Source organism: Catharus ustulatus, chromosome 10 (assembly GCF_009819885.2).
Source record: "Catharus ustulatus isolate bCatUst1 chromosome 10, bCatUst1.pri.v2, whole genome shotgun sequence".
NCBI classification, from domain to species: Eukaryota; Metazoa; Chordata; class Aves; order Passeriformes; family Turdidae; genus Catharus; species Catharus ustulatus.
Window position 1 is genome coordinate 13040928 of NC_046230.1, and position 13704 is coordinate 13054631.

Genomic DNA, 13704 nt, shown 5'->3' on the forward strand with positions numbered 1-13704 from the left:
AGCAGGAGTGGAGGACAAATCTAATAAAGCCTAATAAACCGTGAGAGTCTAAATGTCATTAAACTTACAAAGATGAGAATCCAAATCACCAAAAAGGTAAATGTCTTCATTAGCCTGATCTCTGAAGACTGTCGAACATTTCATTAATTTATAATTTATGATTGTTTGACAAATATTGAAAAGTATGTAAATATGAGGGGGATAATGTCTTTTCTGCGGGAGATAAGGAAATGACCCAAACTGTACGTGCCTGCTAGATTACACACGAGGTTCCATCTATCTGTTATCAAACTGTGCTTTCCCTTTATACAACATATTGTGCAACTGACAAGTGAAATAGTGCAGATAAACCAATGGTTTAAAACGTAATAAAGACAACAGCCATTTGCATTTTTTACATTTTATTACAAAGGTAATTTACTATGACACATTTCTGAATGTAATTTATGAAAACATTTTAAGGCAATTATATAATGTATACAGCTCTCGGAGACGCAGAAAGTCAGATAAATAATAATCTTATGGATCTTCAGAGACTTTCTATAACGCTGAAAATATAGACTTTTGCAGGAGCAGCAGTAAAACATAAAATCATAGAAATAAAATGCAGAATGATGTAATAAAGAGGAAATGGGTGTACTTCGAACAGCAATTGCAATATTAGATATTCAAGGAAACAATTTCATCTATTCCAAAGAACTAGATCATCTCAGACTATTATTTTTCCCCTTCCTCTGTGTTGTGAGATAAGCTTCTGAAAGAAAAGAGGATTTCTGCGCACAACGTCTTGTGCCCCAGCCCTCTTTGGTGGACCAAGAAGTGGACGTTCCAGTGGGGACCCCGGGGAGGCAGGGAACGGCCTCCCTTTGCTCTCCTGTGACAAAGGCGAACTGCGAGTTTATTATCACCCCTCGGAGAGCGAGGGGTGCAGCAGGAGCTGCTCGGCGTGGGCAGAGGAGGCTGCACGGGGCCAGGGGTGCGGGCAGGCCCGGGCAGTGCCGGTCACTGCCCACCCTCCCCGCATCCCACCGGCTGCACCCGGGAAAGGCTTCCACAGTGCCCCCGTTCTCTGCACAGCGCACATTCGCTCATGCCCCAGTGAAGTCCATGACGAGGTGGCCCTGTTTGAGTGGGCGAGAGGCTGGCACAGGAGCGCTTCGGTGCTTACCGTGCGGAGCAGGGAGATGCCCGGAAGATGAGAGGGGACAGTATCCCCCGATAAATGTCTCCATGTGCCTCCAAGGTATTTGCACTCGGAGGGTCAGCAACCCATCGCGTGCAACTGCCTTGAGTTTGGGGTTTGTGTTTGAGTTTTTATTCCAAAGCCACCCAGTAGACAATAAGACACGAAGCATAGTTTTCTAAAAGCCCCGCATTTCCCAGAATGGGCTCTGTGTCTTTGTCTTTACATAAAACAGTGCCCGTTGGCCAAATGTGCTTGTAACGAGCTTGTAAAACAAACCAGAAATTTCAGCTCGTCCTCGAGACTAAAACCAAGTCTTTTATTCCCAAATCTTGCAAATATGTTAGGAGTGTTAGAAGTGGGACTAAAAAAGCCTCCTAGCAGAGCTGCTTACCTGCTGTGAGTCTCACTGCCACAGACCCTTTCACCAGATATATTAAATCTCTTACCCTAAGAAACATGCACTTGTCAAAATTGAAGCCCAACGTACCGGGGCAGTGGGATGTAAGAGTTTGGGAACTCTACATTTTTCCCGGAGACCCTCCTGAGCAGAGGTCCGAACACATCTCTGCAAGAGGCCTGCAGGGTCTGCCCAACCTTTCTGAGGGCCACATCCAGAGAGTGTTCCAGAGAGGTGGCCCTGGAAGTCCTCCCTGCGCACAGCCAGCACCTCGCAGCTGGACTGGTGCCTAGCTGTTTGTGGAATGAAAGAGGTTTCGAGGAGATGGCAGGTGACTTCCCCCCAGAACCTCGATTATTACTCCCCCTCTCCATCGGGCTGTCTCCCCCGACGGCAGATCCCGGTGCCTGCCCCAAGCTCGGGGCCTTGGGAATCGGCACCCCGGCCCCCAGCAGCCGCCAGTTCTCCTCTCCCCGCCCTTCGGCAGCACGCTGTCATTCTTTCCCATCTCTGAAGTATGTGTTTTATTACAAATTACTTCTTTTGATGAACAACATTCCCACCGCCCTGAGAGTCTAAGTGGAAAAAAGTTTACTTGGCATTGCGAAACAGTTTTAATGATAATAGCTTAAGAAAAATGAAGAGTCGACTACACACACAAGAATATCTAGATATCGCCTGACGGGCTGAACTGGCTTCCACTGACCTTGGGCTGCAAGGTTTTCCACCCAAACTAGCCCTCATCTCTCTATTTTTTTTCTTTTTTTTTTTCTTTTTTTTCTGATGGAGACAAGGAACTAGAGGTCTCTTGTCCCACCATCTCATCTAAGGCAGGTCCTCCCCATCCAGTCCTCACACGGCTGTTTCGGACCATCTTGGATAAAGACTGGCAATTGTTCAAAACTGGCAAAATGTCTCCTGTAGTTTGAGTTCAATATACGCCAGGCAACAGAAAGACACTGGCAACCTTTTCTTTTTTTTTCTTTTTAGGGCATAAATGATTTCTTGCAACACTCGCGGGTTTGTAACTTACAACGAAAGGAGGAAAAAAGGCAGAGAACGGCCGGAGGCTGGGCTGGGAGAAGCCCACCGATCCCTGAGTCATAAAAGCGTACAATGAAAGGGCTTTATTGTCTCTCGTTAAGCAGTTCATAAGTGACCCCGTTTATTTCTGAATAGCCATGTTTTGATGACTTATAGTATATGCAAAAACAAACTTTCCCGCGGTGTTTTTTTTCTCCGTCATGCTTTTCTTTTCAAACAGCCAGATGATTTTAAAAAGAAAAACACCCAGAAATGATAAATCGCGTCGCATAGCTAATGGCTGGAGGGCGCGTTTACCAATTCATAATCATTTATTCTTGGTGATGTATGACCCTTACTCTTAAATCTCAAAAGCTTCTATTTGAAGGTGTAAATAGCTTTTTCCCCCCTTGCAGTAAACCTTACTGCATTAGCAGTGATTGATCTCCTGTACAATTCGTCCCAGAGTGCTATTTTAGAGGGGGAACACTGGCTTTTGGAGATTAACTGGGGAGTCTGTTACATATTAATGAACCTAGGAGATATACTAACGTTTTGGTAATTTAGTTATTTGTGTCTATAGCTTTCGCCGTTATTTTCTCTTAGACCCCCGCGGTTGTTATACATCGAATTAAAAAGTGGTCCTTCAGCATCATTTTTTCAGTGGCAACTAAATGCCATTTAATGTGAAAAACAAATGTTGACTTGTCTCTTGAAGGAAGTGTGTTTCTTGGCAAGACATCAAAGTGTTTTAAACTGTATTAGAAGGGTTTGTTAGTTTTCTTACCCGGAGCCTACGGTAATGCAAGGAAACAGCTCTCGGTGGAAGCACCCGTCGGAGGGGGGAGCGGGCGCTGCGCAGCGCTGCGCATAGGTGCACGCTCGAGAGGCGGCTTTAGCTGCAGCAGGAATGCACAGGCACCTCTTCGCTGGGATTACAGCCTTGATTAACGTGCTAATGAATAGGGATGTTAAAGAGTCGTCCGGAAACCCGTCTGTGAGAAGGAGGAGTGAGAAACTCCTAGGTTGGGCTTAGCCTGCAGAGCGAGCAACTTCACTGAAATGCCATTAACCTACTGCTCCTTAGCAGACACTCGGGCAAAGCACCTCGGAGATGTCTGAGAAAGGGCTGAGGTGGAAGCAGGGGGTGGAACCCCTGCTGGTCTCTCGCCTGTGCCCCCGCAGCTGATGCGGGGCTGCGGAGCGGGCAGGGCAGCCCGGAGCCACCGGGCCGGGCACCGCGCACTCGGTACCGGGGCAGCCTCTGCCCCACTCCTCGGAGGAAAAACAGTGTCAGGGAGATGGTGGGGTGGGGGAGAAAGGAGCACAGCGGTTCTTTTCAGCGGTTCCGCTCGCTATTAACTTTGACATCTTTCTCGGATTTATAAATTAGAGTTCATTATCTCGAAGGTCGTTAAAGTGGGCAGCTCAGCTAAGAATTAATGCGTGCAAACCCGCTCTCTACAGCTGGCTTCGCCCTGAGCTGTCTGGTGGGCTCAGGAAGTTGGCGGAGGCTTCAGTCACTCCAGTGGTCAAAGAGAGGTACCGGTCCCTTCTGCCCTCCTCCTCGCCATTTCTCGCCAGTAGAAGGTTGAAACGCAGCTGCCCCCCAGCCTGGAGAGAGCAGCAAGCAGATCCCCAAGGCAAATGGACCTGCCCTTATTTTTGAAGGAAACAAACATGTTTCTCCCCCCGCGTCCTGTCCCAAAGTTAAACGTTTGTTTAGGACAAACTCGAGAAGCAACAGTCTTTGCGAGAACTTTGTTTTCTCCTTCTCCTTGTGAATAACAAAGTGGTCATAGGCTACTCGGCCAGTTGGCGAGGAGAGAACTTTTGTTTTCTGGGGCGATTTATGTTCTTTATAAATATGTGGTTTGGAAAATAAAAAGAGACTTGAAAACGTTGTTACAATGAAAAAGGACAAATTAGAAGACATTTTCTGTGATCAAAGGAGGAAGAGAAAGCGAGTAGGGGTATTCAAAAAGCTTGACTTATTCACACAACTCCTTTGGAGCCCAGGGGCAACAAGCGTGTCTTACATTGAAAAGGCGGCTCTATTCAGAGTGCAGGTGCGAAGTGGTGTGGCACATTCTGCCACATTATGTAAAGGTTGTTGGAGATTAGTGTTCAGACTTAATAACTAAAGCGCTTGATTTACATTGGAAAAAAGCCCCCTCATCCGTGAAAGCAAAATAATTTAACGCGTGATCATTTCGAGTGCTGCTGATATCCTAATACTTGCATTGTTCTCGGCCAAGTACTAGAGGAGCGCGGATTGATGCTTTTGGGAACCTATCATTTACAGCCACTGAACTCTGCTCAGAACTGGAGGTCTGGAGGGGAGATAAAAGAGGGGCACAAGAGAAAAGTTTCGCATTAGGGGGAAAAAAAAAAGAAAGGGGGGGGGGGGAAAGAGAGAACAATATAAACGTGACAGTTCTCCTCCTCCCCGCTGAGGACTCCATGCCTCCTGTCCAGTGCCAGGGCGAGGCTCCGTCCAGGTCTACGGAGACGAAAATTGGGTTCAGGTCCCAGACTCTTCCCTACTCCGCCTTCCCCCGTCGGAGCAGAATTACTTACCTTACTAATTATTCATATTTATGTAAATGTCATTAGTTAATGTAACTTTCTATAAAAAGATAATCAGGCGAGAACGGAGCATAGGTATTACCTTAAGTGCATTGGCTCTGGTTGTTTCATTCATATGTTAATACACGTGATGCAGTCGTGCCAGGCGTGGGGAGGGTGGAGAGGAGGGGAGAGGAGGAAGGCAAGGGAAAGAAATTAAATAATAATAACAAAGCCCTACAAAGGCTTTAAGTTTGCATCGCGGGACCTAGGAACACGATGCCTTCTGATGCGCTGAACAAAGGGGGACCGGCGCCGTCCCAGCCGCGGCGGCTGTCCGGGCATTCCGGCAACTTTGGGTGGCTTTTTTGTTTGTTTGTGTCCCCCTCCTCTCCCTGAAGGAGAATTTTATGCTTCAAACCGTTTCGATCTACCCAAATCCTCGTGCCTAGCCGAGTACCTCAATTCCCGAACGACCTCGAATTAAAGTATCTTTGTACGGGACACGCACCAATTAAAATTGCAATACTTTTTTGCATCTCCCTCTTTAGTGTAAGCATTTTAGGGCCATTTCCATAAATTCTCTGAGAGAATAAAGGCTATAATGGGAACAAGGTGAGAAAGCTGTTAACCATTGTTTCAGCAAGAAAAGGTCGTAAGTCAGGCAATTGGTGTCTGACCTGTCAGGACAAGGTATAAAGGCTTTATTCATGCAGTCGCTCACGATTTTCTCAGCTCTCACAAAAGTGTTTTTATGATTCTGTTTTCTTACCTCGTTCCTTAATTAAAAAGCTGAATGATTAGAATAGCACCTGCATAATGTCTGAACGACGCCTGCATACTAATTCGCGAGTCTTTACATCTAGTAATTATAACATAAAATCAGAGATTGAATAAAACAGAAGGATTTTGCCCCTAAAGCCCTGCTAATCCTCTTTTAAAAGAGTCTGCTGAAATAATTCAGAACAGTTTCCGGAAGTTGGATTACCGACTCTTTTTTGACTATTTACAATGAAATGATATTTCACACTTAAAGGACTCTCTGTATTTCTACAACAGGTTTTTTAAGGTGGCCTGTTTTCTAGACAATAACAATCCAGCGATTCCTTTCTTTTCCTTCCCGTTTTTTCCCTCTTCCTCCCAGCAAGATCTTCATCTTTATCAAGTGTATGCGAGGATTAATCTGTCCTCAGGTAGGGATAACAAAACCTCCCCCCTTGAAGCCTCCCTTTGACTCCCCACTCCGGGACTCCCCGTGACGAGGAAGAGGGAGGGCTGCGGGCGGGCAGCCCAGTTGTGCCCAAGTTCAGTCGCACCCTGTTTCCCGGCCGCTGGCGGGAGCAGGCGCTGGAGCAGGGAGCTCTCATTGCTCCACTGGTGCCCCCACCCAGGGCACAGGATAATGTAAGCCAGCAGACACTAGTCAAAAGTTGCGGACTAATTTTTTTATGTGTCTTCCCAAAACAGCTGGGGGGATTATGGGGGAGTGGTGGTGTCCGCGCTTTTGTCTGATTTTCAGAGCGTGCTGTAGCAGGTATTCTCAGAGGCAGCAGCGAGGCAGGGGAGGCAAAGAGGGGCAAGAGGGAGCTGCTGGACACGGGTAGCGCCGTCCCGGGGGCCTCCCCCAGCCCCGCAGGGCTCAGCCCGGCCCCCCGGGGTGGCTTCCCCGGTCCAGGCAACCCGCAATGACCCGGGGACGGGTTTTGCGGCAGCATAGAGCCGATCCTTGGGTAACATTGACCGGGGGGAAAGAAAAAATCTTTCAGATCTGCCGATCTTTTAGAGAGTCCTATTTATTTTAGGAAAAAGGTTTCCTTGTAGAGCAGCAAGCTCCAGCCCGGCCATGAGGTTGGCCGCCTCACGATGAAGAAAACGAAGTTGATGCACGGATTTTGAAACGCGGGATCTGCTGCCCGCACCCTCTGCAGCTCCGCGGGGTCTCGGCTCCTGATCCAAAGGAGCCCCGGTGGTCTTGGCCTCGGAGCGGGGCGGATCCAAATGGAGAAGAAGCTGAGAATAAAGTCAGACTCACGGAAAGTTTCAGAGGTTTCTCTGAGATGTTGCCATCATTAAGAACACCTTAGTCTGTTGTGCCATTTTTTCTTAACTGTTAAAGAGCTGATTTTGCTTTTGTCCTTCTCCCTCCTTTTCCTCCCATAGTGTAATCCTGCAAAAAACTCTAAATCATCTATGAGAAAATGGAGTCAAGGTGTCATTCAGCATTAAAAATCTAGGGGCTTTAACTAAAAGCCTTAATTGCTAACGTGGCCCCGTTATAGCCATGGGAACGACATACTCTGTTGGAAACTCAGAAATGTTACATATCGTTTTAGCAGGCGCTGCCCTTGTTTGTTTACTGTAGCTTACTTTCATTTATATCCCAGGAATATTATTTCACTAGGTTACGCACCAAAAGACAAAGGGTGTAAATAAACTAACATATGGCCCAGAGGTTTTAGAGGAGCTGGAGCCGCTTAGCAAGTCATGTGGGTGATACTGGGAATCCGTCTTCTGTCCTTCCCCCGCTCCCTCATAACCTCCTTCTCCCTACATATTCCTTCTACCTTGTCACGATAAGTCACGTTTGTGTCACGACCGGCTTTGGAGCACCAGATGGTTTTTCCTTCCGACTGCAAAAATCTGGGCAGCGCAGGGGTGGGGAGGGATGGGCGCTGCTCCGTGTGCCTGTGTCTCTACGTGCAGCTGAGAGAACCCGTTGACATAACAAATGTGTGTGGGGATGTGCGTGCACACGCACACCAGCCCCGGACACGGGCGCTCCCGGGTGGGGAGCCCGGCCCCGGGAAGGGGCTCCGGACCGAGCCGGGCCGTTCCGGGCTGGGCTGCCCCTTGGAGAGGGCGGCTGGCCAGGCGCCGAGCAGGGTCGAGCAATCTGGCGCCCACAGAGACACTTGACAACCTTTTTTTGTTGTTGTTGTTATTTTCAATTGTAATCAGTTTCAGGATTTCTGTCCCAAAAAGCCCAACCGGAGTTGAGCCCCGCTCCGTCCGGGAGGTGCAGATGGTTTAACCACGCTGCACCTCCTTCCCCTCTGCTTCTCCCGGTAAGGTGGCGGAAACGGGTCTCGGTTACTGATTCATATTTCTAATCTTCCTTTCCTGAGCATACAATGTGCTTTTGTTAAATGAATGGTCTTTAATTAATGCACTTGCACAATGCAGGGCCTTGCATGGGGATCGATGATAGGAAGCAACAGGGGATGGTTCCCTCCAAAATGGTTTGTCAGCATTGAGAAAGAAAAGGCAATGTCTATAAAAGGGCCACTAATAATGCCCACACGTCTCTCACCATGTTGTCTGAGGGGACATTCCTTCCCTTGTTGACAGTCAAGTGTAATAAGTACATGTCTTCGCTCAATCATTATAGACCATAGAATTGTATTCTTTAATTAGCATGTACTGTTAGCCCTCCTTTCCTTTATGGGCCAGTTTTTGTCTTTTACAGACCAGCAAAAATGTTTTCCTTCATTTCTTTTTCTTGAATTCTATTATTTCTTAAATTATTTTCTTTCTTTCTCTCTCTCCCTCCATGTAGTCAAATGTATTCTCTATTGACAATATTCCTGGCAGCTAAAGCCAACTTTTTGTCATCTCTCTGTGTTAGGCAACTTCTTTCAAGTTTTCCTTTTCCAAAAGGAATGAAGGCAGCGCATGCGCAAGGCGCCCGCCGGGTTCGGGCCGCGGTGTGCCCGAGGCTGCAGCATCCCTCCGAACAGCAAAGCTGGCGTTTGTCATGCGGAGGGAGCTCTGAGCAGGTTCGGGAGCCGCGAAACCCTGCAACCCATTAGCATCGATCAGGAGAACACGCATGGCAAAGGCTTACTTTCAGCTTACTTTAGCTGGCGAAAGAATTTCATCTCTTAAAAAAGAAATAAAACGCACTAAATCCTCCTAGGAACCTTATAAAGGGGTTTTATTTCGCTGTACCGGGGACCCATTCTGGGGGTGGAAGGGCGGGGTGGAAATTCTTCAAAAGAGCACTTGCATCCTGCGAAACATCAGCCCTTGGGGCGGAGGGGAGCAGCAGCCTCCCGGGGCAGCCCTGCTGAAAACTCACTCCAATCCCCCGAGTGCTGGTGCCCAACATCCCAGTGTTGGTGTCCCCAGAGCCGCACGGTGCCCGTGAGGAGCCAGGGTGCCACTGCGGCGGTGACCGGGGCACGCACCCACCTCCCAGAGGGACAGGGCTCCACCTGGGTGACACCGGGCTCTGTTTCTGCACCCTGCACCTTGGGCAATGCCTGAAGTAAAATTGGTGTGAAGGCTGCGATTTGAAAAATGTTGTCTCAGAAATTAAGCCAGAGAAGGGGTTTGTTTTGTTTTGTTCTTTTAATGGAAATGCCAACCTAAAACGATTAACATTAAAAAAGGTTAAAGACCAACAAAAAAAATCACTCATTAATACTTGATTGTACACCACATTAATAGTACACAGGTTTGGGCAATTTTTTTTCAACTAATATAAAAACCAACAGAAAGAGAAGATTGATTACATAGTGTTTTAGGAATGGCTCGGTATCATCAGTACAAACACATATTTTAAAAGTGCGCATTTGTAAAAATAACCATAGAAATGAAATACTTATAAATATTTATTGTAAAAAAATCCAAATATTAAAAATAAATAGTATGTTCAAGCACATAACAGAACATTCCTCCATTGCCAAACACGTGATAAAGAAAAATAAGGAATAGATAGTCTGGAATAAGGAATGAGAAGTCTGAAAAGAGATACAGCATATCAACATTGTAAATGTTTTTCTGCAAGCTACATTTTTCAGAGGCTTCTTCTCCGTACAGTTCACAAAGAATGTGCTAGATTTTATCCATAAATATGACAAGACCAAAAAAAAACCAATGATAGTAATACCCACTCCACTCTAATTTGGCTCTGTCTTTACTCAGAAAAGGTCCCATTAAATAAATGGTTTGGCTTAGAATGGCAGGATTGGGCTCAGATAATTCTTTACTAAAACTAAAACAGAAGTACACTGATGAGTTACAACTTCAAGGAATTCATACTCCGAACAGGGCATTGCATGATATCCAGTGAGGAACTACTAAATAAAACTTGATCAGGGAATCATTTCAGTACAACACCGTTATGTTTATAAAATGAAGATACAAGAAGGATGCAGTTCGACTATCCTTACACGCACAGACAATAAAACATGAGAGCATATGGAAGCCATCACTTCGAATGCGTTAACAACTTCGATACATTGCAGTATATACATGCTTGATAGGTATTCGGACTGTTAAATGATCAAAGAATTTACTCTGTGTCTACGCTCTTGCTTTCACTCTACTGGAAGGATACATTTGTTGGTCACAAAGTGGTGTTAATGAAACCCAACGTTTCTGCCTTTGCCCAAGAATCACATTCTGTGCAGAGTGTGTGTAGGAATAATTTATTAGACGGAAAATTTTGGAGGATGAAATGCAAAAACAATGGACATAATTTCAACTTTCGAACTGTAAGGTCATACAGACATCTACGGACATCTGTACACGGTCAGAGTTTCATGCAGACACAGCCGCATCTATCCAGATGTATGACTATACACAGGATTCGATAGTTTGGTATTTTCTGTACCCTCTGGGCCCCTAAAGTTATCTTTAAAAGTTTGATTTTATCTCTTTAGAAACGGTTTAAAGCTAACGGGCAGGGTGAGTTTGACAGAGAGGAGAACAAATCGCTGACAAAGAACCTTTTACGTTTCATCAGCGTTGTTAGGACGACGAGCAGGAATTTCTCAGATAATAACTCCCACTTCAAAGATTTCTCAGCTCAATAGAAATTGGACCATCCTTTTTATTCAACCACAAGGGCTGGCACTAAAGACGACTCAACTGTTTGAATTTTTTTCCCCCGTGTTTATTTTTCCCCTATTCACTAGGGTACTTGGATAAAATAAACAACAAGACAATTACTGGAACATGGACTTCTAACTTTCCCGGGCCCATGGCCCAGCGCCCATGGCCCCGGCCATGCGGGTGTCAAGTTCCCCGCACCGCGGAGCCTCCGCTCGCTGCCGCGCAGCGACAGCGGGACCGGCCCGAGTGGGAATGGGGTACGACCATCTCCCCCCAGACCTCACCCCTCTTTCCAGCTCCTGGGGGGATTCCATCGGGGCACCTACTCCCTGACATAGGGGCAGCCCAAGGAGGGGAATCTTCCATTCCCCATCCTATCTCCCCCTCCCACGTTCGGTGGGAAGGAAAAGGAAGCAATTCTCAGGTTTTGTGGCCAGTTTTGCTGCTAGAAGCTGGTCAGAAAGGCAGGGGACAGCGGGCGGGAGCTCCCACCGAGCTTGGGGGGCTGGCAGTGCCTTACTTTGGGGAGAAGGAGACCGGGGCGACAGCGTCGGAACGGAGCCCGCCTCGGGGGGAGGGTGAAGCCCAGCAAAACCCAGCTCCGCCGAAGTGCATTAGGTGGAGGAAGTCTATCTCTAGCGGGGAGCAGATTGAGTGTATTAAGCTAGCATGAAACCAAAGGTCAGTGCAAATGTATCTTAATAGACTGTCTCAAATGGAGTGTGCCTCCTTTGAAGGCCGCTTGCTATTGCTCTCCTCATTACCATAGCGATCCTAACGTGGCATGCTGATGCACCATAAAACTCACACTTTCAACCCCAAAATCAGGCCCTTTGAACAACCCGAGCTTGATTAGACCTTTCTCCTTTTCTTTCCCCCCTTAAAAACCATTTCCTTGCCTTTAGAAACTCGCCCTCAAATCCCAAATGCATTCTCTGATCCTGGCAGAAAGCAGAAACAAAAGTGAGCTGAGGCGACGGTTCAAGCGGGCCTTTTCTTCCTGACAGTCTTATCCATTTTTATTATGGTCTGGAACAAGTGCCCTGTTCGCGTGGGTTTTGTTTACCGGAAATTAAATGAAAATGATTTAGTTCGCGTCAAACAAAAATATATACTTGTATACACAAGAAAAAGGGCCTGTTAGACGTAAATATTATGTCCTTAATGAAAAGACTGGACGGGCTCCAGACTTCGCCTTTCACTATTTAAGTATGACTTGCCTATTGCCATAGAAATCCTAACTTACCATGAAGATTCACCGTTGTGAAGAAATACTTCTTTGTGCGAGCTTGCTTTGATGTCTAAGGCATAAGACTCAGGCTTTCAGCTGCGTCTGTCTAGATTACCTTGAGAGCAACGGGGTAGACATCTGTAACAAGCAAATGAAAAATTAAAGGTGATTAGCCTGCACATCCAAATACTTCTGTAAATAGAGAAATAAAGAAATAAACAGATCTCAGGACATGATGGAAACATCCTTCCTACCCGCATCTGGCTTTTGCACTTCTCGATTTCCATGACACAAGTTTCGGGGGCTGGAGAGGGGCACAACTCTCCCCTGTTTAGGTTCGTCTTTCACACATCGCTCTCACCTAACCGATCCCCTAAGTGTATTCCCTTTAGCGATATGCTATTGTCACTATCTGTGGTGTTTAAATACAAAAGTTGAGTTTGGGCGAATGAAGAAACGAACGCCGACATGGTGCCTTGGGAGAAAAATACGGCTGTATAGTAAGGAAAACACTGGGCATTGGGGTGTCTTTAGTCACTGACCAGCTATTTATTTTCCTGTCGTTTTTTTATTTCTCGGTATCAACATACACGTGTTTATGTGCGCGCGTGTACAGCTGTGCACACGCAGTAACCCCAGTCACCTGGGTGCGGAGGTGATCTGTCAGGCACCAGAGGATGCGGCTACAGCAGCCTTCTGTCTGCTCTCCGCAAGCCATAGAAACCCTTTCCAGCAGCCTATGCTATTTATTTGTCTATACTATCTGGTACTCTTAAACATCATTAAAGTAATTAAAACGGCACCATTCGGTAGTTTCAAGCTACCCCAGTGGGGAGGTTTGTTTATTTATTTTAGTGTTTGCTTATTTTTTTACCCCCCCCCCCCCCCCCCTTTCTCTGAAGCAGTGCAGTGAACCCTGTAGGTTTGAGACTCTGGGACAGGATGGAGATGCTAAAGCCGCGTTGTGGGAGCGGTTCATTTCTCCTCGGGGCTGTTGGCAGGGCAGAGCCGCGGAGCAGCGGCCCCAGGTCCCGCGCTGCCGGGGGCTGCCTGGCCCCCGCCCTGGCGGTGACGTCGCTGAACGGACCCCCCCAGCCCGTCGGAACCGCCCCCCCGGGAGTTTCAGCGCCCACGGTTCAACAGGAGCGCGCTCTGGGTGGGGACAGGCATGTTTAGGTATTAGAAGTCATTACCAGTGGGAGCTAAAATGGACAGTCAATCATCGCACCCCCTGGGCCTTTCTTTATTAGCGACTACTGGGTGGGGGGAGGAAATATATATATATGTATTTATATACAGAAAGAGGGAAAATAAGGAGATTCTCTACAGAAACGTCCATCGAACGGATTAATTAGTCAAAAAATTTAATGGATCCATTTTGTACAAATTGGTAACAAATAATAGTTTATATATATATATTTCTTAAAAAAACCACACTCACAGAAAATCGTGGGCGAACAG

The 13704-nt window shown here is 46.8% G+C and overlaps 1 protein-coding gene across 9 annotated transcripts in view; it reads right to left on the bottom strand.

The window, feature by feature from the left end:
• Window positions 1–13704, bottom strand: part of ZIC4 (Zic family member 4) — a 34973-nt gene that overhangs the window by 5109 nt on the left and 16160 nt on the right. For 7 of the 9 annotated variants that reach the window (XM_033068439.2, XM_033068440.2, XM_033068438.2 and 4 more), the window contains one exon: window positions 9506–12381. In XM_033068439.2, coding sequence (XP_032924330.1) covers window position 12381 — 1 coding nt within the window. In that variant the 3' untranslated portion in view covers window positions 9506–12380. Of the gene's footprint in view, window positions 1–9505; window positions 12382–13704 lie in introns of those variants that run through there. The other 2 variants (XR_004418832.1, XR_004418833.1) reach the window with 2 other exon arrangements.